Here is a 21,568-nt window from a genome sequence, read left to right as displayed (position 1 = left end):
TCGCTACATGCAAAAGAATGAAGCTTGACTACTACCACACACCATACACAAAAATCAACTCAAAATGGCTAAAGAACTAGACATAAGACCTGAAACCATAAAATACATAGAAGGAAATATAGGCGAAACACTACGTGATTTGCACATCAAAGACATCTTTACAGACACATCACCCAAAGCAGTGATAGTGAAAGCAAAGATAAACAGCTGGAACTACATCAAATTAAAGAGCTTCTGCACAGCAAAAGAGACAATAATAAAAACAAAGAGAAACCCCACCAACTGGGAGAACATTTTTGCACACAACACTAATGATAAAGGACTGATCACAAAAATCTGCAAAGAGCTGATGAGACTCAACAACAACAAAGAAAATAATCCAGTCAAAAAATGGGCAGAAGAGCTAAAAAGAAACTTCTCTGAAGAGGAAATGCAAATGGCCAACAGGCATATGAAAAAATGTTCAACATCACTTGTCAGCAGGGAAATGCAAATCAAAACAACCATGAGATACCATCTTACACCAGTGAGAATGGCACATATTAAAAAAACTAGCAACAACAAATGTTGGCAAGGGTGTGGAGAAAAAGGAACTCTCCTGCACTGCTGGTGGGAGTGCAAACTGGTCTAACCACTGTGGAGAGCTGTGTGTAGATTTCTGGACCTACTATACATAGAGCTTCCATATGATCCAGCAATTCCACTCCTAGGTATTTACCCAAAGGACACAGAAATATCAATTCCAAAGAACACCTGCACCCCTATGTTTATAGCAATACTGTTTACAATACCTAAGTTTGGAAACAGCCCAAATGTCCAAAAATAGATGACTGGATCAAGAAGATGTGATACATATACACCATGGAATATTACTCAGCATTCAAAAAAGATAAACACATGCAATTTGCAGCAACATGGATGGCGCTGGAAGGGATCATGCCAGCGAAATAAGCCAGAAAGAAAAAGAAAAATACCGGATGGTCTCACTCATAGCAGGAATCTAGAAAACTTAAATAAGGGACCAGGAAAATGAATAACTGTAAGAAAGTGAAAATCAAAATCAACAAAAAACTATGAGCCAGAGACACTTTTGGGGGGGTGGGGGGCAGGAGGGGAGGAATTGGGGTCAGAATGGGGGGGTTGCAATTGTATGGGGAATATAAAAATAAAATTTATTATTAAAAAAAAACATGAACAGTCAAATGAGAATGATCAAAATTTTAGAAAAACTAATACTAGTGAAAAATAACACAAATCTTTACCAATTAAAATGAGGAACCATACTACAAAGCCATAATAATCAAAACTGCATGGTATTGGAACAAGAACAGACACACAGACCAATGGAACCAAATAGTAAACCCAGAAATAAACCCACAGATTTATGATCCACTAATCTTTGACAAAGGAGCACAGAATACGCACTGGAGCAAAGAAAGTTTGTTCAATAAATAGTGCTGGGAAAACTGGGTCACTACATGCAAAAGAATGAAGCATGACCACTCCCTCACACCATGCACAAAAACCATAAAATATATAGAAGGAAATATATCAAAACACTGCAGGACACACACCTCAAAGACATCTTTAAAGACACATCACCCAAAGCAGTGATAGTGAAGGCAAAGATAAACAGCTGGAACTACATCAAATTAAAGAGCTTCTGCACAGCAAAAGAGACAATAACAAAAACAAAGAGAAACCCCACCAACTGGGAGAACATTTTTGCACACAACACTAACAATAAAGGACTGATCACAAAAATCTACAAAGAGCTGATGAGACTCAACAAAAACAAAGAAAATAATCCAGTCAAAAAATGGGCAGAAGAGCTAAAAAGAAACTTCTCCAAAGAGGAAATACAAATGGCCAACAGGCATATGAAAAAATGCTCAGCGTCACAGGGAATCAGGGAAACGCAAATCAAAACTACAATGAGATACCATCTCACACCAGTGAGAATGGCACATATTAAAAAAACGCAACAACAAATGTTGGCGAGCAGGTGGAGAGAAAGGAACTCTCCTGCACTGCTGGTGGGAGTGCAAACTGGTCCAACCACTGTGGAGCTGTGTGGAGATTCCTCAACCAACTGAAGATAAAGCTTCCATATAATCCAGCAATTCCACTCCTAGGTATTTACCCAAAGGACACAGAAAGATCAATTCCAAAGAGCACTGCACCCCTGTGTTTATAGCAGCACTGTTTACAATAGCTAAGCTTTGGAAAAAACCCCAATGCCCAAAAAGAGATGACTGGATCAAGAAGATGTGGTACATATACACCATGGAATATTACTCAGCATTCAAAAAAGATAAACACATGCAATTTGCAGCAACCTGGATGGCGCTGAAAGGGATCATGCTCAGTGAAATAAGCCAGAAAGAAAAAGAAAAATACCGGATGGTCTCACTCATAGCAGGAATCTAGAAAACTTAAATGAGGGACCAGGAAAATGAATAACTATAAGAAAATGAAAATCAAAATCAACAAAAAAAATATGAACCAGAAACACTCTATGGGGGGTGGAGGGCGGGGTGGGGAGGGATTGGGGTCAAAATAAGGGGGTTGCAATTGTATGGGGAATATAAAAATAAAATTTATTTTTAAAAAAAAGGTGGTGGGAATTATACGGGGATGTTAACCAAGATGAAAATGCATACACTGTACAGGAATGAAAAATGATGTAAAAAATATATTAAACATTTTTTAAAAAGGGCGTCCCTGGTGGTGCAGCGGTTGAGCTCTGGGCTGCAAAGCTGCCCACAGCCTCTGCAGCGCCAGTTCCATCCCCGGCCACTGGCGAGAGTCCCACGTGGCACACAGACCTCTCCTGCCGCGCCAGCTGCTCCCCTCAGCAGTGTATTTCATCAGTCTGCCTGTTCTGCTCCCCGCTCTGGCTCTGGTGAATTCTCTCACCCTCCCGTGTTTCTGACTGTACCCAGTGCTTGTATAAATAAATAAATAAATAAATATTTTTTTAAAAATGTAAAATATTAAAAAAAAAACTTAAAAGACGAATAACATTCTGGAAGCCAACAATAAGAAATGTAAAAGACCATTCTAGTCAAATTAGTTTCTATAAAGTTCACACTCTCAAGCTCTTTTTTCACTCTAGGATTTAGTGATGATAGATTAAAATACAAAAAGGAGAACACTGGAAAGACTGAACTAAGTAAACAATTTCAGGAAGCAAAAGTGGGACAGAAATGTAAAGCAGTGAGGCCTGCTGCAGCCAGAGGCTACTGAGCTCTGGGTTTTATGAAAGTAGGGAGAGCTGGACATGAGTCTGGGTCTGAAAGTTTTCAGATATGTATGAATCTCAAAGTACTGTCTGACTATTGTCCATGATTACACACTCAAGCTGACTTTTACTCTGTAAAAGTGAAGAGTTTCCATTTAGTCATACGAATCATCTTCTAGCAAAACTCATTTCATAAAGCATTTTAGTTCATATATTTCTCTGGATACTTCCCACTTAGATTAGATAATTAGCCAAGTTAAATATATATGTGTATGTGTGTGTGTGTATATATATTATATATATATATATTTACATATGTAAGTAAAACTTGGCTAGTATAACTATATACAATATAATTTTAGGATTTGGAAATTGTACTTACTTTTTTAGTACATCAAACATGCTTTTCTCTACGTTTACCAGCCACTGTTCTACAGCACTTCTTATACGAATTTTCCTATAATATTTTTCAAAAATAATACAATGAGGAATTATATTTTTATTCGTGTTTCATTCCCTTGGTAAGCCTACAGACACGTACGCATGCTAAAGACAAACAAGTCCTTATACTAGAAGGACCTTGCTTAAAATAATTGCCTGGGAACCATTTATAACAAAACCAGCAGTCAGTGTAAGCAGCAGTGGGGAATAGGAACAATGACCCCAAGTAAATAGCAAATTTCCTTCTTATCTATGTTTGTATAATAAATCCTTTTGTTGACATTTAGAAGGTTAAATAAGTAAATACATAAATAAATGGGATGCTAAAGTTCTGCAAACACACATTATATTTGAAGAAAAAATTTGCTTTGCAAACTTCTATGAAATGTCAGATATTTCCAAGTACAGCTTTTACATAATCAAGTTTTATATAGTCTCAAATACTTCATTTATCACACATGTATCACACCCCATTTATCATCATACTCCATTTATCACACATGTGTCATACTTTGGCAGCAAAAGTGCTTCTCCTTCAGCAGAGATGAACATTACTACAACAGGAGGACCAATTTCTTGTTTCCATATCAATAATTGATTTATATTTTCAAAACATTTCACAAGATGAGGCTGAGGACCAGAAACAAAAGTGAACATTATAAAATTCTTACCTAGTTGGAAAATAATACTGCTGAGCAGATAATAATGTTATTACCTGTATAGATTTCGGATTTCTGCTATTAGCTAGAATATCGAGAAGTTCAGCATTACTAAGAAAGTAAAATCGTGGGAAAACCATTCTTTTAATTTCAAGGTAGTCCTGTTTAGAACCAAAAGAAATGCAATTCAGTTTAATTATGATATTAGCCATACCATTCTTTGGGCCTCAATTACAAACAGAACCCACAATATAAAAGTGAGAGTATATAGTATTATCAGTCAAAATAAATCCCATCCTCAATGAAAGCATACTTGAATTGCTAAACAAATTTTTCATTAAAACTAACAAACAATAAAATTGCACTTATACACACTTACACACACTTTGTTCTATTACCGATTATTAATAAAACACCGTACTTGAGTATTACCGGCATTGTTTTCCCATGCTACCAACTCTCTGCTCTCATTTCCCTATCCAAGTCCTCACTTCAGCAGGTCATCTCACATTCTGTTGTCAAGACAATTCCTGAATTTTCATCCCCGCCCAAAACTTATCTTCATTCACACTAGTCTTAATTCTTTTCCTTCTATTCAGAGGAGAGATATCCATTCATTACAGCAAGCTAAGCTAAACTTGTTTTTAAATTAATCCTTTATTTTCCTCACTCTCCTATATCTGCAATTTCTCCTTTGCAATAGGATAACTTCTAAAACTGTCCTTGTTGAAAATATATAAGAAATCCCTCTCGCTTTGTTGTTCTTTAGCTACTATATACTTGGCCATCCATTCTCCACAAAGGTCTTGAAGAGATAATATATAAACTCAATGTCTTATTTTACTTACAGCTCAACCTCATGTCTGCCACGTGGCTCCTGCTGTTACTAGATCCAGTCTGCATGCTACATGATATTTTCATAGTATTTGACTCTGTGGACTCTGCCCTTTTGATGTCTGAGATTTCACTCTCTTGTTTTCCTTTATGCCTCAGTCAGTTATCATTTCTTTCAAGATCTCTCTTCACCCTTTACACTTTAATGTTGATATCTCTTGAGTTCCACCCTGATTACTCTTCCTAGCTTCCTTTAGAAACATGTATATCTATTATTCTTTTCATGAATCATTGATCCACACCCACTTTCTCTTTGACTCACATACACCCATCTTCTGATTGAAGATGTTCATTTGATTGTCTCATAAACACTAACTTTTCAGTATGTACAAAACTTGTTTCCACACACACTTTCCTCTCTTGTATCTCTACCTGGTAGAACAATTATCTTCCAATGTGTTGGTCAAGGCAGAAATCTAGGCACAAACCTAGACCTATTTCTTTTATCCTCTATTTCTCTACTTGATGCTCCTCGTACTACCTGCTTTCTTTCTCATCATGGTCTTTCTGCCTTTTAATTGATTTCTTTGTATCTGTTCTCACTGCCCCCAATCTCTATATCCTCTATGCTTCCTTCCAGGGAGATATTTCTAAGTTAAATCATTTCATTCTCCTGCTTAAAATCCTTCAGTAGATATGCAATAAAGTCAAAATTCATTGTGATATTCAAGGGTTTCCATCACCCATTCTCTGCTTCCCTGGAGAATATTATTTTTTTCACCACTTTTCCACTTTCAACCTATGTTTCAGCTGTACCATCTTGGTTACAGCTCCAGAATGTGGCATGCTTGCGAATGACTTCATAGCTGCACTCTTCCCTTTGCCTAGCATGCTCTTTCTTCCTGCCTGCCCCTGCATACCCTGACTCTTTTACCTGGCTAACTCAACTACTTCATTCCAGACACAGGTTAATTACCACTTTCCCTGCCTGAGTTAATTTCTCTTCTTTGATATGGTCACACCATCAAACTTAGCATAGCACACATCATATTATAATAGTTCTACATTTTTTGTTTGCTGTAATAAATTTTTGAGTAGGGAGTAATAGTGGAAAGTTGTCTTTTACCTTTGTAGTCCCAGCATCTATCATCAGTGCCTGGTGTAAAGTAAGTACTTGATACATGAATAAATGAAAAGCTCAATGGTTGTTAATTATGTTTAGTAGCAGTCCAAATATATTCTAGAAATAATTAGAAGACTTAGCTCAACGATCATTCAGTACCAGCTCTTAATAACCAGATCCCTGTGGGGCCTCCCCGGTGGTGCAGCGGGTTGAGCCCAGGGCTGTGAAACTGTCCGCAGCCTCTGCAGTGCCGGTTCAATTCCCACCAGCGGCGGAGCAGCCCACATGTTGAGCAGACCTCTCCTGGCTCGCCCGCTGCTACCCTCAGCAGTGTATTTCAGTAAATCTGCCTGTTCTGTTCCCCGCTCTGTCTCTGGTGAATCCTCTCACCTGCCCGCACATCTGGCCTGTACCCCGGTTCTTGTATAAATAAATTTTTTTAAAAAATCTTTCAAAAAAAAAAAAAGGGCCTCCCCTGGGGACGCAGTGGTTGAGCGGTGGGCTGTGAAGCTGTCCACAGCCTCTGCAGCGCCAGTTCAATCCCTGGCCGCCGGTCGAGGGTCCCACATGTCTCACAGACCTCTCCTGCTGCCCGCTGCTCCCCTCAGCAGTGTGCTTTGTCAGTCTGCCTGTTCGGCTTTTCACTCTGTCTCTGGTGAATTCTCTCACCATCCCGTGTATTTGACTGTGCCCAGTGCTTGTATAAATAAATAAATAAATCTTTAAAAAAATAAATAATAATAATAATAATAATAATAACCAGATCCCTGTGAATGTAGTCCCTCACAATTGCCCAGGTCATGGATTTATATACCAGGGGGTCTTCTGGGTAGAAACCCTTCTATTGGCTGCAACTGCCATATGCACATACTCTGGATGGGTCATCACAACTAGTCAGACTTGTGTCCATCTTGGAAAATAGATGAATGAATACCTAAGGGAAAATCTTTGTTTATGAAGTGAATGTGTTCACCATGAATCTAAAATATTAAAAGCCAGTAATCAGAATTATGTGTCTGGCTGAGAATTTGATGTTCTGAAAGTATAGTAATGTATGAAATCAATAATTTAATTATAAAATTATAAAAATATTCAATTTCAACTTTTGCTGATTTTATTAACAAAATAATTATAGTGGTCATAAAAATAGTTGGCACTCATTAAGTACTTTCTTTGTGCCAACTCTCTGCTTTAAATGCATTCTCTCATTTGGCACAAAGTTTCTCAAAATAGGCACTATCGTTATTCCTAGTTTCAAGATAAGGAAACCTAGGCACTTAAAATTTGGTACACTGCTGTAGGTCAGTTAGATTGGTCCATCCACTTTTTTCCCTTTTGATAGTATTCTGTAGATGGTAAGAGTTTGAAATACTGTTAGCAGCTAATAAAGAAAATCTGCATTAAATTATTTTCCTCAGTTAGGTGCATAACATTTTTATAAAATTAAATGATTCTCCACCTTAGGATTGCTGTAGTTTTACCTCAAGACTCTTCTTTATATATTCAAGATTCGTATTGCAACTTTTCAGAGTTTCAATAACTCTTTGAGAAGTGACTAGTCTCAAAGCATTCAGTTTGTTTTGTATTTTTAGCATTATTTCTTGCCACATGAAAATCACTCTGGAGAAGAGATCTGCTTCTGATGGGAGCTGCCTTTAGAAAGAAAATTAGAGATAATTTTTTGAAAGCACTATAGTCAAAGTCTATAATACAAAATGCATTAGTCACAAAAAAATGCTCAGTTTACAAAATGTTATGAAATGCTGATCAATCATTAATCAGAGATATATTTTGAATGCTTATTATGTACCAGTAATAAACATGCTAGGAAACACTAGAATCAATTAGCTATGCATTCATCATTTAACAATGGTATGTTTAGGCATAAGATAGATATAGAAAAGTTGTAAATAAAGTAGAAGTCATCAACACCCTAGGAAAGGTAACAAAAGAAAGGGTTACTAAGATTCTAGGAGGAAATGGGATCTGGAGAGAGGGTCTGAGAGAAGCTATTGGGTCTGGTTTCTAAAGGAGAAACAGTGATTTCACCTGAAGAGAATTACAGAGAAGGGATCTTGCTTAGCAGCAAGAGTTTAGAGATTTGATTTGTATAAGAAAATATAATTTCTATTAGTGATTATCTAATCTTAGAGGATAAGATAAAGTAGGCTCAGTAGAGGTAAGGGAATTTTCCTTTACAGAATATAATCATGATTTTCTCCCCTTGGAAAAAGGAAGCCAGAACTACACATGTCATGGTAATTCATCGATATGTTAATTGATATCTGCTGTTGGGGTTAAGTGAAGAAGTATGTCCAATGGTCTAATTCTTTCCTTTCTCTACTCACCTCTATTTCCTACTTCCATCCCACACTAGTCCCAACCTAATTCAAACTTCTCATGGTTTGGAGATTGAGATAAAGAAAAATTAGAGGAAAAAAGTTATTGTTATTATTATTTGCCTACATTTAATAAAATTTTATTTATTTACTTCTAATTTCCAAAACTATATAATTCACACCTTGAAATGTGTACATGCTCCAGTCACCCATCACCAAAGCGCCAGTGCCACTACCTCCAATATTATATTCCTAAGCCTATAGGTAGGATTGTTGTTGACTATCCATTAAAGAAAGGATTTCTCAAGGATTACAGAAAATAAACTACCCACTATGAATTTTTTCATCTGTATATGTTGTAACTTAAATGTGTTACCTTCGAATTTCTAATGAATTAAAGATTGGTTCAAGGTAAAGCCAATTTCTTTGACATTTCATGCATGACTCAAGAGTGCAAGAGAAGAGTGCCAAGTTTATGTCCCATGCATGCACAAGATCCTACAATGATAAAAACACACAGACATGCAAATCTAAATATATGATGTTACTCTGCATCACATAATAGAATTTCAGATCAAAGGTAATTTTGCCACTGACATAAAGTAATTAATAGAGTGACATATAAGTGAATATAAATCTAGTTTTAGAATTTAGTTTTGGAAGAAGTTAGAGGTGTCTTGTTCATCCAATTTTCTGTCTTATTTAGTATTCAATATACAAATATTTTGGTATATATACTCTCAGTCCATTCTTTAAACATCTTTGCACACTTGTACATGTAATACCTTTAAGTTTGCATAAATGCAACCATATTATACATATTGTTCTGTGACTTGCTTTTTCTTTTACCTACTAGTCTCTTTTAGAGAGGTTTTATGGTAGTACAGGTTCTCTTCATTCTTTTAATTTCAGCAAATTCCATTGAATGGCTAGATCTTTTTCCACTAGTATATTACAGTAATGGGAAAATGGTTAAAAACCAAATAATATTGAATGCTACATTATTGCTTAGCCACATCTCAGAGGATTAGGAAACCACAAAATTGAGACATTTTGGCTGAGGAGGTGGTCTAGGGGAGGGGCTCACTGTGCATTCCTACTACACAACTCAGATACCTGCTACAGTGCAGGTAACATGAAACTTCGGTGCTCACTGGATGGAAGCTTTTGGTGCCCTCCTTCCCCAGTCACTACCTATTTCCCCATATTGGCAGGAGTGCTGGTCATCTAAGCAGGTGCAGAGGCATCAGTCTATAATATAACAGACACCAAAGATCCTGGTAAAAAAATCTAGAATTAGACCCAGCACCCAGGAGGAGAGATATCAAGTCAACAAAGGAAGCTTCTTATTACAATCCATGAAAACTAAAAATGAATAGAAAGAATGTACCACAAATGCTGGAGCAAAAAAAAAACCAAAAAACAAAAAACCTGAACAAAGTTTCACTACAGCATTAACTACAGAATCTGTCTGGTAATTTTAAGGAAACAACTAGTTACAACCACCCTTGTCAAGTCAAGACAAACAATGGATGATAAGAAACAGGAACACAATAAAGACTGAGAAAATGTAAGACTGCAACAAATAGAATTAATGGATCTAAAATGGATTTCTAATTTAAAAAGAGAGAAACAGCAACCTTATTACACTGTCACATATTTCTTGGTTACTTTAAAATTGCCATTTTGGGTGACTATTTTTTATATTGTTTCTCTAGGTTTTGCTTTTTTTCTGCTGTTTGTTTTTGTTTTCCTGCATGAGTTAGAGAACATAGTCAATTTGGTTTACCCTATTATTTATAGTTAGTTTTTTCTCTAAGGCTCTGTTGACATTTTCCCAAAATTTTGTGTATTTGTAAATGATGTGAATGCCATTTGTTGTGTACATATTTCTTTTACTCTATATAGCCAGTCAATAGTCAATTAATATTTTCAGAATTAAATATCTCTGTGTAATTATCTTAATTAGTTCCCTGAAGTTTTTAAATGATCCTTAGCTATGTTATTACTGTGGGGCTGCCCAAGATGGACAGTCAGAGAACAATGGATGAATACAAGCAGACCCTCTGGTGTAATTCCTAATTATACTAAAGGAGATGTGGAGGCTGCTGTCTATTCTAAAAATAATGCAGATATATGAGGTAGGATTAAGAGCATAAGCAGAGGAAATGAAAATAAAGCAATCCACCTCTGCAAGTAAAACGTCAAGGCAATGATTTTGGCATAGATACTGCTAGAACTATGGCTTTCCAGCAGTAGGTAAAACATTGCTAGTAAAAGTCATGGTTTATAAGGTCATATTTTTATATGCTCTAAATTTATCTGTCTGTGCAAATTAAACTCATATTTCCTCATGAGCAATTAAAATTCAACATCATCTCTACATTAGCACATGAATGATTAATACAGTTTTTTTTGCAGAATGTAAAATTTTAATGGTAAATAAAACTATATTCAATTCAAACATTTTCCCTTTGCCATAATATTTACCTTAATAGGTCCAAGATGGGCAGATCCTTTAATTGTTGCAAGTATGATTTGAGACTCTTCTAATTGAGCTAACATTGCATCTATAGATGAAATTATTAGGCTAGAGTAAGTCTCCGTCTGATGAAGAACTAAATGCAAAGGAGTGGTGTTCCAGAGCTCAATGACTTTATTGAGCATTTTTTCAAGAGCAGCTTCATTAGTTGCTGCAGTCGATATTTTGCTTATTTCTTTTTCATACTGAAACATCTAAAATGGAAAAACTTTTTTAACATCCAGTGGAGCAAATCACCCCTGATACATTTAAAATAGAAGGGTTAAATGAGCACGTCTAATGTACACCAGGAGTATAGAAGATGTGCTTCCAGTTAGGTTTATGTCTTATCAGAGACTTCATGGCCTAACTTTCATGACATAAACCTTTTCAGTTTTTATTCATCTTTTTTTTAAAGACTTATTTATTTATACAAGAACTGGGGTACAGGTCAGAGGCACGGGAGGGTGAGAGAATTCACCAGAGAAAGCGGGGAGCAGAACAGACAGACAGACCGAAGACACTGCTGAGGGGAGCAGCAGGTGAGGCAGGAGGTGTCTGCCGCACCATATGAGAATCTTCCTGGTTGGCCGGGAATCAAACCCGCGCTGCAGAGGCTATGGACAGCTTCACTGTGCAGCGCTCAACCCACTGTGCCACTGAGGAGGCCCATTATTCATCTATTTTTAATCATACTAACTATACTCATGCTCAGTGAAAACTTCTAAACACAGTATTTATTTCTTGATTCCAGTAAGTGTGAAAAGTTACCAGTACCTTTAGTATATATAAATGAGACATATGGTATCGCTTCCTTCAACTTACTCTGCATTAATGCCACCTGCTCAATTCCTTTGTGACATGCTTTTACTTTCTAAAATAATTCTTGGACTATAATGATCTGAGAGAATGTAACTTTAATGGACCCAGGTCTCTGCAGCTTCCCTTTATTTGCCATATCTATTTGAAGGTAAAGGTTTGCAGAATACATTAGTGGAATACTTCTAGATCTTTTTGTCATGTGCACTGACTGTTGATTCCTGTAGAAAAGATAGTTTCTCATTCCAAATCTTGAAATTAACTATCTGCGCTGATTGTTTTTACCCCGAAAAAAAGTCCTATTCTTTTAGAGAAGGTAATACTGCTCCTATATGTCATCTATATGAGGTTAAAGAGTGTTACCTAATCCCTATGTTTTGGTAATGTAGTTCAGTGAGGATGATGATTAACCAGGATTAGTCTTCATCATCTCTCTTATGAATGGAAACAGCTCCTGACTAAGTTAACAACTTTGGGAAAGAAGTCTGCCTCTTGACACACATTTTCCAGTCAAAGGCAAATAAGGGCCATGAAGTTTCTGTGTTGAAGAACTTTGTGCCTAATGATGACATTCTGAAACTGCTAAAAAGAGATACAGAAACTGATTAACATACAAAGAAAATTTTCAACCAAGTGAATCTAGCCTTGTCAAATCTCTGTGGCCAAAATTTGGGACCTCACTGATAAACAGATTTTCTGGGAGGTTTGAGATGGCTCTTAATGCCTATAATAGATTATCTGCCTCTGTTATAAAGCACATGGCTTTCTAAAACGAAAACTATCAACCCTAAGAGATTATGTTCTTCTTATGCATATCACTGACCACTTCCTCTTCACTTACTTTGTGACATGCTTTTCAAGTCACATGTTTTTCTGAGCTTGCCTCACATCTTGGACCAAATGGTTATAAGATCATCACATAAGAAAGCCAGTATTACTGTTTTCTAGTCACTTAGATAGTAATGGCATAATGAATAGTTTCCCCGACATCCCCAATTAAACATAATTTCTGGGCTTCCCCTGGTGGCACAGGCGGTTGAGCTCCGCACAGTGAAGCTGTCCGCAGCCTCTGCTGCGCTGGTTCGATCCCAGCCAGCCGGCAAGGGTCCCACATGGCACAGCAGACCTCTCCTGTTGTGCCCGCTGCTCCCCTCAGCAGTGTATTTTGTCAGTCTGTCTGTTCTGTTCCCTGCTCTGTCTTTGGCGAATTCTCTCACCCTCCCGAGAATCTGGCCTGTACCCCGGTTCTTATATAAATTAATAAATCTTTATTTTTTTATTTTTCTTTTTTAAAGATTTATTTATTTATTTATACAAGCACTGGGTACAATCAGAAGCACAGGAGAGTGAGAGAATTCACCAGAGCCAGAGCGGGGAACAGAACAAGCAGACTGATGAAATAGACTGCTGAGGGGAGCAGCGGGCACGGCAGGAGAGGTCTGTGCACCATGTGGGACCCTCACTGGTGGCCGGGGATCAAACTGGTGCTGCAGAGGCTGTGGGCAGCTTTGCAGCCCAGCGCTCAACCGCTGTGCCACCAGGGGAAGCCCAATGAATAAATCTTAAAAAAAAAAAAAAAAACATAACTTCTCACCTATTGTCTAGACCTGCTTTCCCAGCCCATAAACTTCTCCTTTTTCTAACTCCATTCTTCAAAGACTGACTTGCCTACTTAATATTGGCCTTTTTTGGCTATTTCTTTCAAACTATTTCTATTTACCTTGAGGGTTACAAGATTTTCTACTGTGCAGTTTTTATCAAGAGAAATTGAATTTCCAGTAATCTCCTGGATAGCCTCCCAATGCCGTGGCCTGAGACAGGGGTTTCCCAGAGCAATGAAAACAGGCAGCTCTTGTTTAAAACCCATCACTGACTGTTTAAGATGTTTGACGACGTCATTTTTTGGTAAACCTATAAATAACATTTTTTTAAACCAGAAAACAAATTTGTGATTTAATGTAATACCAGTTTATCAGTTATCAGTCTACATGAAAATAAGTTTTATTAACCTTGCCTTACCATAGGAATCAACTATGGATTAAAATAAAGAGAAATAATTATGAGAATAGTGATAAAAACCAAAGACCTTTAGACACTTGAGAACTAGAAGGACTGAAACTATGCTTATATTCTTGAATATCCAATTTGTTTAGATGGGCCCTCTTTTTATAAAACCATGTTGACTAACCAAAATGTTTTTTTAAGACTTGGTTAAGTAAAAAAAAAAAAAAAAAAAAAACCAAGAGAATAACATTGAGTTTTACGTTTTACACTCTGGCAAACAACAGGCCTTAATCTAGGAAACTTTGGGGGAAAAGAAGGTGTTGTCTACTTGTTACTTTATATATGATTCTCTGAAACAGATATAAAGCATGACTTTAGGAATGCACAAAATGAGTGTTAAAGCAGTGGGACCATGAGACTTGTTTCTAATTTTTTCTCTTTTCTACCTCTGTGATACCGTTACATTTCTTGTATAATTTAAAAACATGCAAAATATAGTTTTTCTGGAAAGGGAATTATATCTTGAAGAATAAATGAGAGATAAAGGAATTTAAAAAGCAAAAACTTTCTTTGGGAAGAAAAAATTTTCTTTTGGAGAGGATATAATGTCACAGAATGATTACACAGAAACACCATTGGCAAAATTTCAAATCATACAAGAATTTGAGTGAAAAGCCTGCAGGTCAGCTCTTATCATCAAAATATCTCTAGATTCTCTGGCTCAAAGAAGATCCAGAATCATAAGGGATCAATTTTTAAGTGACACAAAAATTATTATTAATTACTATTTAAAACTTCATTAATGGTCAGCGCAAGGGAAGAGGGAAAGAAAAACTGCCAAGGACAATGATCTTGCTGGCTCAGAGGCAACTTAAAAAGACACTTTTACCTTTTTCTAGTACAAAGATTTTTTGCATCCATTTTGAAACATTTCTTTGTACTGAGGTTATATCAATACTGGAAAGAGTACTACCCCTCCATTTGCAAAAGACTGCTCCCCATTCCTCTTGTGCATTCCATAGTATTTTCCTTAAGGTTAAGTCATATTCAATGTCTGAGATCTCTGAAATCACAATCTGTGTAATCTCTTCAATATTCAGAGACTGTATTTGAGATTGGCAATCAATAAAGCAATTTTGAAAGCTTGAACAGGTTTTAGCTTTGTTAGCTAAACTTGCAGTTTCCTGTGAGAGAGTCTGGATCATTTCCTTTGCTGTTGACACTCGAGTATGGGTGCACAACAGAACAGGATTTCTTACCTAAAAAATAATAGCAAGACATTGTAAGAGATCACCAGGTTCAGAGTTTAAACATATTTTATTGACAGAACTTCAGTATTCAGTCTAAACTCTGACATGATTTGCATCCATAATGTGAAAATGTGGTGCTTAATTTATATGTGTTTATTAGGATTAACTTATTTAATTACTATTACTATTAGAATGGGTACTGTTCTATCTATAATTTATTGTGTATCTTCTCAGTGGTAAGTAACACAATACCTCACCAATTAAATCCATACAACAATCTTGAAGTTGGTTAATACTTTTCTCAATTTTTCAAGGAAGTTCTGACATAATAAATCATTCATAAAATGATAAGTTGAGGTTCTAGGGTTTGGCCCTCTGACAGCCTGACTCCAAAGCCCATTACCTTATTCTGGTCTTATTGAATTTTGTAATACTTAGATGTTGTAGAGTTTATTAGAGTTTTATGATTGCACATGACATTGTGGACATTTGCAACAATGACCCCTAGGTTGAAATGAAAGTAAAATTTGCCTTAATTTGTCCCTTACTAAACTGTACTTACATAGTCTGTGGATTCCAGTTTAAGAATACTTGAATTCAATTGTTTACTAAAAATTTCACAGAAAACAAAAATTTACATGCTTAAGACTTACATGACACTAAGATCAAACTGATTTATAAAGAAAAACAAGAACTTACTTTGGCCTTTAAATTACTAACATCAGCCCGCAGACCACTGACATATGTTTCTAGATTGTCTCTGAATTTAGCAAGAGCAGCCTCTTTCTTTGCTTCACTTAACTTCACAGCAATTTTCAGTTGACCAAACTTGAAAAGAAGAATCTTATATAAGGCTTTTTCCTCTTCTGAAATATGGATCTGGAAATGCTTTATAACAGAATGCAATTCAGTAATCGATAAGCACTCTCGTTCTAACTCAGGTAATTTTGAGGAAATCACACCCAAAAAAGTAAAATGTTCCACAAATTCTTCTATTTCAACAGGGTCCTGTTCCAGCTTCTGCACTGATGAGTCTACAATCTGAAATCATTACCACATCAGTTATAATTATATAATTATGTTCACTATTTTAAAAGACTACTGTTTTAATATTACTCTCCAACTTAATATTACTCTCCAACTTTTCAGAAAAAAACAAAGATATCATCTAGACATTATTCTAAATATTGTTTAAATATGGGCATAGTAAGATGATAAAATCCTTTCTATTGTTAACAACAGGAACTTGAATGTACATAAAATAAATACTACTAAGACATAAGAAAGTACGATTATGAATAATTTTGTTTCTAAGAAATAAAATAACAATAGAAAAGTCATGACTAAGCTGTGAACACTGCATAAAAATTACTACATTTTAAGAACATTTATTTGCTAAATACTTTATAAACATTTTACTTTGTCCTGGTAACATGTTTGCTAATTATTATTTTCTCTAACTTACACACTGAGTCTTAGAGGGATTAATTAGACTAAGATAAAAAATTTAGAGTTACAGAGTTATTATTCAAACCTAAATCTGATTCCAAATCCCATTTGTATCCATTATATGTATAAAATCTACACTTTTCCTAAGTATATGTGTGTCATATGAAATTCTGAATTGCTTATCTATGCTCAAATTATAACTTATTATATTTTCCTCATGTTCCACTGGTTTTTAATGAATACTCATGAATAACTTTACAATCAGTCCGTTCAGTTTTCAGTATCTCAGACTTGAATTAATCTCTGTTTTTAATTTCCAAATTCTTTGTTATTTCATTATAAAACAGATGCCTATGTAAACATTGCAATACAAAACAGTTCATAAAGTAGAAAATACCTATTATTCCATCACCCAAAGATAACTGCTGTTAACCCATCAGAAATTTTACTGCGGTCTGAGTGTACACATACACATACATTTGCATATACATTTTAATCACAGGATTTACAAGAACAGGCTTTAAAATCAGAGAGACTTGTATTTGAGTCCCAGCTCCAAAATTTAGTAAGTGTAAACCAAGGCAGGTAGCTGTATTTCATTAAAGTTGGTGCCCTCCCTGCATCCTTATGTTTATAGCAGCACTATTTACAATAGCAAAGCTTTGGAAACAACCCAAATGCCCAAAAATAGATGATTGGATCAAGATGTGTAAATATTCCATTTACACAATGGAATATTACTCAGCAATCAAAAAAGATAAACACATGCATTTTGCAGCAACATGGATGGAGCTAGAAGGGATCATGCTCAGAGAAATAAGTCAGAAAGAAAAAGAAAAATACCGGATGGCCTCACTCATAGCAGGAATTTAGAAAACCTAAATAAGGGACCAGGAAAAATACTAATTAATACAAAGTAAAAATCAAAATCAACAAGCAACTATAAACCAGAGACACACTACAGGGCGGGGGAAAGGGTAGGGGGTGGGGGGAGGGGCAGTGAGAGAAAGGACTAAGGTCAAAATAAGGGGGGGTGCAATTGTATGAGGAATATAACCAAAATGAAAATGCATACATTGTGCAAAAATGAAAAATGATGTAAGAATCATGTAATATAAAATATTAAAAAATAAGAAAAAAGTTGGTGCCCTCATACGTAATGTTGAGAAGCAAATTACATAATATAGGTTTCTAAGGGCTCCTGCCACAAGTAAGTGCATTGAAAATGATCGAAACAGCAGATTGAGTAAGACCACATAGTAACCTTCCATCTAATAAACACATTTAATCCTTTCTTAGAATACTGTAGCATTAAACACTATTAAACATTCCCACTTCTCAAAATACTCTTTTGTTTTCATCCTAATCTCTTCCGTCACTCCTTCCCAATATACTGTGCTGGGTCCACTTTCTCTGGCAATTCCTTGTATGTTGATAATTCTCAAATTTCTGTTATAGGTCCCTTTTTATTCTCGCTATACACATAATCAGGACATTCTTATTGACCCCAATGATTTCAATGGCCACCTTTACATTGATCATTTAAATATTTATTTCCAATTTAGACTCTCTCCTGATTTCCAGACATTTTACAAAGACTGCATTCCCTTTTCCAGTGAATTGCATCCCAATTTATCCTGTTGCTTAACCAAAAACCTAAATACATTCTGAATTACTATCTTTCTTTCTTTATAGTCAGTCAATCACTAAGTCCTACTGATTCCACCTCCTAAATGTATCTCAAATGCACATACTTCTCAAAGTCCATATTGTTATTGCCCTACTTCAAGCTTTCATCACCTCTCACCTAGATTACAGAAACAGCTTTCTCCTGTCTTGTCCCGATTTAATCAGTTTTTTGCACCGCAGCAAGAGTGCCCTTACAAAATTACAAATTGCTTTCAGATCTTACATCCAAGTCTTGTATCCATTTTGAATTGATTTTTGTGTATGGTGTGAAGCAGTGGTCTTAATTTATTCTTTTGCATATGGCAGTCCAATTTTTCCAACACCATTTATTAAAAAAATTTTTCTAGTTCAGTGTATATATTTTTTGCCCCTCTGTTGCATATTAGCTGTCCATATATTTTGAGTTTATTTCTGAGTTCTAAATTTTATTCCACTGGTCTGTGCACCTGTTTTTATAAAAGTACTATGCTATTTTAATTATTATGAGTTTATAATAATAATAATGCCTGCCACCATTTTCCCCTTCTTTTGTCAGAATGGAATGCTGCTCAGTGACCAAAACAGATAAAGCCATGCCATTTGTAGCAACAGGGATAGAGCTGGAGGGATTATGCTAAATGAAATAAACCTAGAAGAGAAAGATAAATTCTGGATGGTGCCACTTATAGGTGGAATATAGAAAAAACAAACAAAGAGTGAGACCAAATAAAACCTTTAAAAACCAACGCTTGAAAACTGACCATAGATCTGTGGCTTTCAGAGGGGGGAAGGGAGAAAAGGGCAAGAAAGGGACCACAGTGGACTCTAGCACAGGACTACTGGTGCCTCAGTGGCAGGAGCACCAATGCTGTGGTGAGCTATGGGAACTACACATGAGGGGGGAAATCCTATCTGTCAAGACACTACACTGACGTGGAACAATGGTACTTAAATGACAATAAATACACAGGGAAAAAGGGGGAAAAAATCTACAAATTGCATTGTTTCATTTCCCTGCTTCCTTGCAATGGTTTCCAACAGGGAAAGGAGGTGGAAAGTGACATGGGTACAATTTCAGACACAGTGGTCAGAGAGCTTTACTTGGGCAAGTAATATTTCATTATGGCCCAAACAAATGTCACACATATTAGAACTGTCTGAGGATAATAATAATCAAGTATGCTTCTTAAATATGTATTTTAAAATTATTATCTACTAATTTTAAATATTATCATGCAATAGGAATTTTCAAAGTACTTACTTTCAGCAGATTTGTATTCTTTTTTGTAATTATAGATTGCAAGAGGTTATGGCTTATACATATGATATTATCAACATATGGTAAGCATTCTGACTGATAATCAAGACTTAGAACCTTGAAAATGCCAATACGCTTCTCAATGACCATATCAGCAATATATATAAGATAGTTCCTGAATATATTTAGTATAGTTTTAAACTGTGTTGAAGTCAGTTCTTCCATAAATGATAGTTTTGTCATCATGAGTTTGGACTTCTCTACTATGGTACAGTATTTTAAAAACTTGTGGCTATAAAGAGTAACTAGGCCCATTGAATCACCAATAATATTCAGGAGACTCACAATCTAAAAAGAAAAATGTTCAAAAGTCAGATTTTTTAAAGTACAATATGTATAGTAAAATATGCAAGTAATTAAAATATTTAAAATAGTTTATGTGGAGTTTATTTCATTGAGAACCACTACAATTGACTTTTCTATATTGATGTTTATATGAAGGCTTAGAAGCTATTCAACTTCATAATTATGATATTATTTTGAGCCATGTATTAAATATACCATTCATTTGTTCCTTTGCTTTAACCCTGTTTTAGGATACATATGATCTATGCAAAGCCCCCCCACCAAAAAAACAGTTCTATAGTTTATGTGGCCTTACCCAATTCCCAAGACACACCTACTTTAAGGGGGTAGAATCCTGATCCAATGTAAAAAAAAAACTTTAAAAACTAAATTCTATACTGAATTGAACAAAAAGACACAGTTAGATGGTAATGGGAAAGACTGCAGCCATGTCAAGTCAACATATTGGCAAGCCAATATTGAGAGACCCATAATAAAGAAAGCTCATTTTCATAGTATAAGTGGGAAAAAACACATAGCAGTGAACAGATGAATGAGAATGAGAAAGACACATAAGGAGATAATCTGGGGATAATTTTCTAATTGCCAAAAAATATGATACTATAATTTTTCAATAAATTCCATTCACCTAAAAATATCAGTGGGTTTCTGCTCCAAATACTTCCTAAGACAAACTGTTTTTAAACTTACTTTATTTTGGTAAGAAGTATCCATTTCAAAAAGTTTCTGACAATCTGGCCATCTGGCTTGCTTCTTATATTCTATTTCACCTTCTGTCTTATTAGATAAATCCACATTTAAAACCGAATTAGTGAAGATAGATAGGCGGGGATCTTGGCAAAGAGGAATAATTGTGGCTAAAATATATAATTCAGAAGTTAATAGTTTCAGAAGTTCTAATAAAAACAGTACCTTAAAATTATCCATGATATCTAGGGCTATTGAAAACCAAGACTGATTTATTATGAGAGTTACTTAATATTCTATACTGATAAACAGAATTTAAAGGCAGGTATAACCATTGGATTTAACATGAAAAAAAGAATCACTCATAGATACCTGGATGGTGGTGATGGAAGGCATGATTAAAATAGAAACTAGAATAAGCATTAAGTAAACAAATATTTGAAATGCATCTGCTATGTGAAGAACAATGCACCACCATAAGTATAAAAAGATAAGACACGGGCCTCCCTGGTGGCGCAGCGGTTGAGCGCTGGGTTGCGAAGCTGCCCGCGGCCTCTTCAGCGCCGGTTCAATCCCCGCCTGTTCCCCGGCCACCGGAGGAGGGTCCCACATGGCACGCAGACCTCTCCTGCCGCCTGCTGCTCCCCTCAGCAGTGTACTTCGGTCCTTCTGCCTGCTCTGCTCCCCGCTCTGGCTCTGGTGAATTCTCTCACTCACCCTCCCGCGCTTCTGACTGTACCCAGTGCTTGTATAAATAAATAAATAAATCTTCAAAAAAAAAAGAACAATCTTTAAAAAAAAAAAGATAAGACACAATCTTTACTGCCTAGATGAACAACTGTACATTCATAAAAGGAAAAAGATCTTTGATTTACTCTTTACACATAAGTCAAAAATCATCTCAAG

General features: G+C 35.8%; 1 protein-coding gene across 1 annotated transcript in view; it reads right to left on the bottom strand.

Annotated features, from left to right (window-relative positions):
- The window catches only part of DNAH14 (dynein axonemal heavy chain 14), a gene marked incomplete at its 5' end in the record, with an annotated part of 230,846 nt that overhangs the window by 159,570 nt on the left and 49,708 nt on the right, over positions 1–21,568 (bottom strand). Inside the window, 11 exons of the mRNA XM_084254058.1 lie at positions 3,627–3,701; positions 4,197–4,315; positions 4,401–4,505; positions 7,783–7,954; positions 9,017–9,138; positions 11,131–11,376; positions 13,701–13,891; positions 14,874–15,243; positions 15,934–16,275; positions 19,613–19,957; positions 20,666–20,832. Of these exons, the coding sequence (XP_084110184.1) occupies positions 3,627–3,701; positions 4,197–4,315; positions 4,401–4,505; positions 7,783–7,954; positions 9,017–9,138; positions 11,131–11,376; positions 13,701–13,891; positions 14,874–15,243; positions 15,934–16,275; positions 19,613–19,957; positions 20,666–20,832 (2,254 nt within the window). The remainder of the gene's footprint in view (positions 1–3,626; positions 3,702–4,196; positions 4,316–4,400; positions 4,506–7,782; positions 7,955–9,016; positions 9,139–11,130; positions 11,377–13,700; positions 13,892–14,873; positions 15,244–15,933; positions 16,276–19,612; positions 19,958–20,665; positions 20,833–21,568) is intronic.

The sequence above is a fragment of the Talpa europaea genome, assembly GCF_964194135.1.
Source record: "Talpa europaea genome assembly, chromosome: 14".
NCBI classification, from domain to species: domain Eukaryota; kingdom Metazoa; phylum Chordata; class Mammalia; order Eulipotyphla; family Talpidae; genus Talpa; species Talpa europaea.
Note: the sequence above shows the minus strand (reverse complement) of the source record. Positions and strands in the feature narration are given on the sequence as shown.